This window comes from Bison bison, unplaced genomic scaffold (assembly GCF_000754665.1).
Source record: "Bison bison bison isolate TAMUID 2011002044 unplaced genomic scaffold, Bison_UMD1.0 scf7180017864495, whole genome shotgun sequence".
In the NCBI taxonomy this organism is placed as follows: Eukaryota; Metazoa; Chordata; class Mammalia; order Artiodactyla; family Bovidae; genus Bison; species Bison bison.
Genome location: NW_011495054.1, coordinates 13,179,370 through 13,180,484, shown reverse-complemented (window position 1 = coordinate 13,180,484; position 1,115 = coordinate 13,179,370). Strand labels below are relative to the sequence as shown.

General features: G+C 69.7%; 1 protein-coding gene across 1 annotated transcript in view; it reads right to left on the bottom strand.

The window, feature by feature from the left end:
* SMTN (smoothelin) overlaps positions 1-1,115 on the bottom strand; it is a 23,798-nt gene that overhangs the window by 12,973 nt on the left and 9,710 nt on the right. The window contains exons 10-11 of the mRNA XM_010828874.1: positions 611-682; positions 39-527 (exon numbers count right to left, since the gene is read on the bottom strand). Of these exons, the coding sequence (XP_010827176.1) occupies positions 39-527; positions 611-682 (561 nt within the window). The remainder of the gene's footprint in view (positions 1-38; positions 528-610; positions 683-1,115) is intronic.

Sequence of the window (1,115 nt, the reverse complement as noted above, 5' to 3'; positions counted from 1 at the left end):
GCACCCCCCGGCGGGGGGAAGGCAGGGGGGAGGCCTACCTGCCCTCTGGTTGCCCGTGGGCAGCAGCACCCGGCCTGTGGAGGCCTGGCCCCGGCCATCCTTGATCTCGATGGTGAATGTGGTCTTCATACTGGCCCCTGGCTCGGCGGCGCCCACGGCCACGGGCAGCGGGGCGCTGGGCTCCTCTGAGCCGGCCACGGGCCCCCCTGCTCTGTTTTCAAGGGACCTGACGGCCAAGCCCCGCCCCCTGGGGCCCTCCTCCCGAGGGCAGCTCTGAAGCTGGGCCAGGGGCCGGGCTGTTCCCCGCGAGGAGGGGCCACTGGAGGAGGAGGAGGAGGCGGCAGGGGTGGTGCTGGTGTGGGAGGGGCCTGGGAGCCTGGCAGGGGTCGAGGGGCCGAGGGCCGCGCGGGGTGGGCCTTCCTGGAGCCCAGCAGCCATAGGAGAGTCCGATGTGAACTTGCGCACGCGGTCCCGGACGGAGCCCGCCCGCTGGAACGGGGAAGGTCCGCTGGCGAGGGGGGTGGGCTCTAGACGGGACGGGGCAGGCCGTCAATGGTTGGCTGGGACAGGCACTGCCCAGAGCCCAGGGTTGGGGAAAACAGGCAAGTACCTCGGTTCTGGGCTGGCTGGCGGGGGCTGAGCACAGACAGGGAGAGTTGGCAGGGGCGAGGGTCAGCCAGGTCTGGCAGCATGGGGAGGCAGTAGCGGCCAAGTTGAGGCGGGGCAGAGAAAGGAGAGTGGACAGTGGAGACCACCTCTTGGAGTCCTCTCTTCCACACCCCTCTAGCCTACCAGCCCATCCTGCAACTCCCACAGCTCCCGGCTTCCCCACGCAGCTGCGTCCCTCTCTCTCTCACAGGCCCCTCCTCCCGCTGACCCCAGGATGACTTGGACACTGCCAGGAGCTGGGGCTAGGCTTGGGCCGGAGGAAGGGTGCCCAGATCCTCCCTGCCGATGGGGAAGGGGGACACTCCCCTGGCCAGCACTGCCCAGGGCTGCAGCTGGGAGATGGGTGCACTCCCTTTTTGGGGAAAAGAATGTGCCTGAGGCCCGTTGCCTTTCAAGGCTGCAGGAGAGCCTCTGGCCATGGGTGGGGGGGAGTGGGCCGGGCGGGG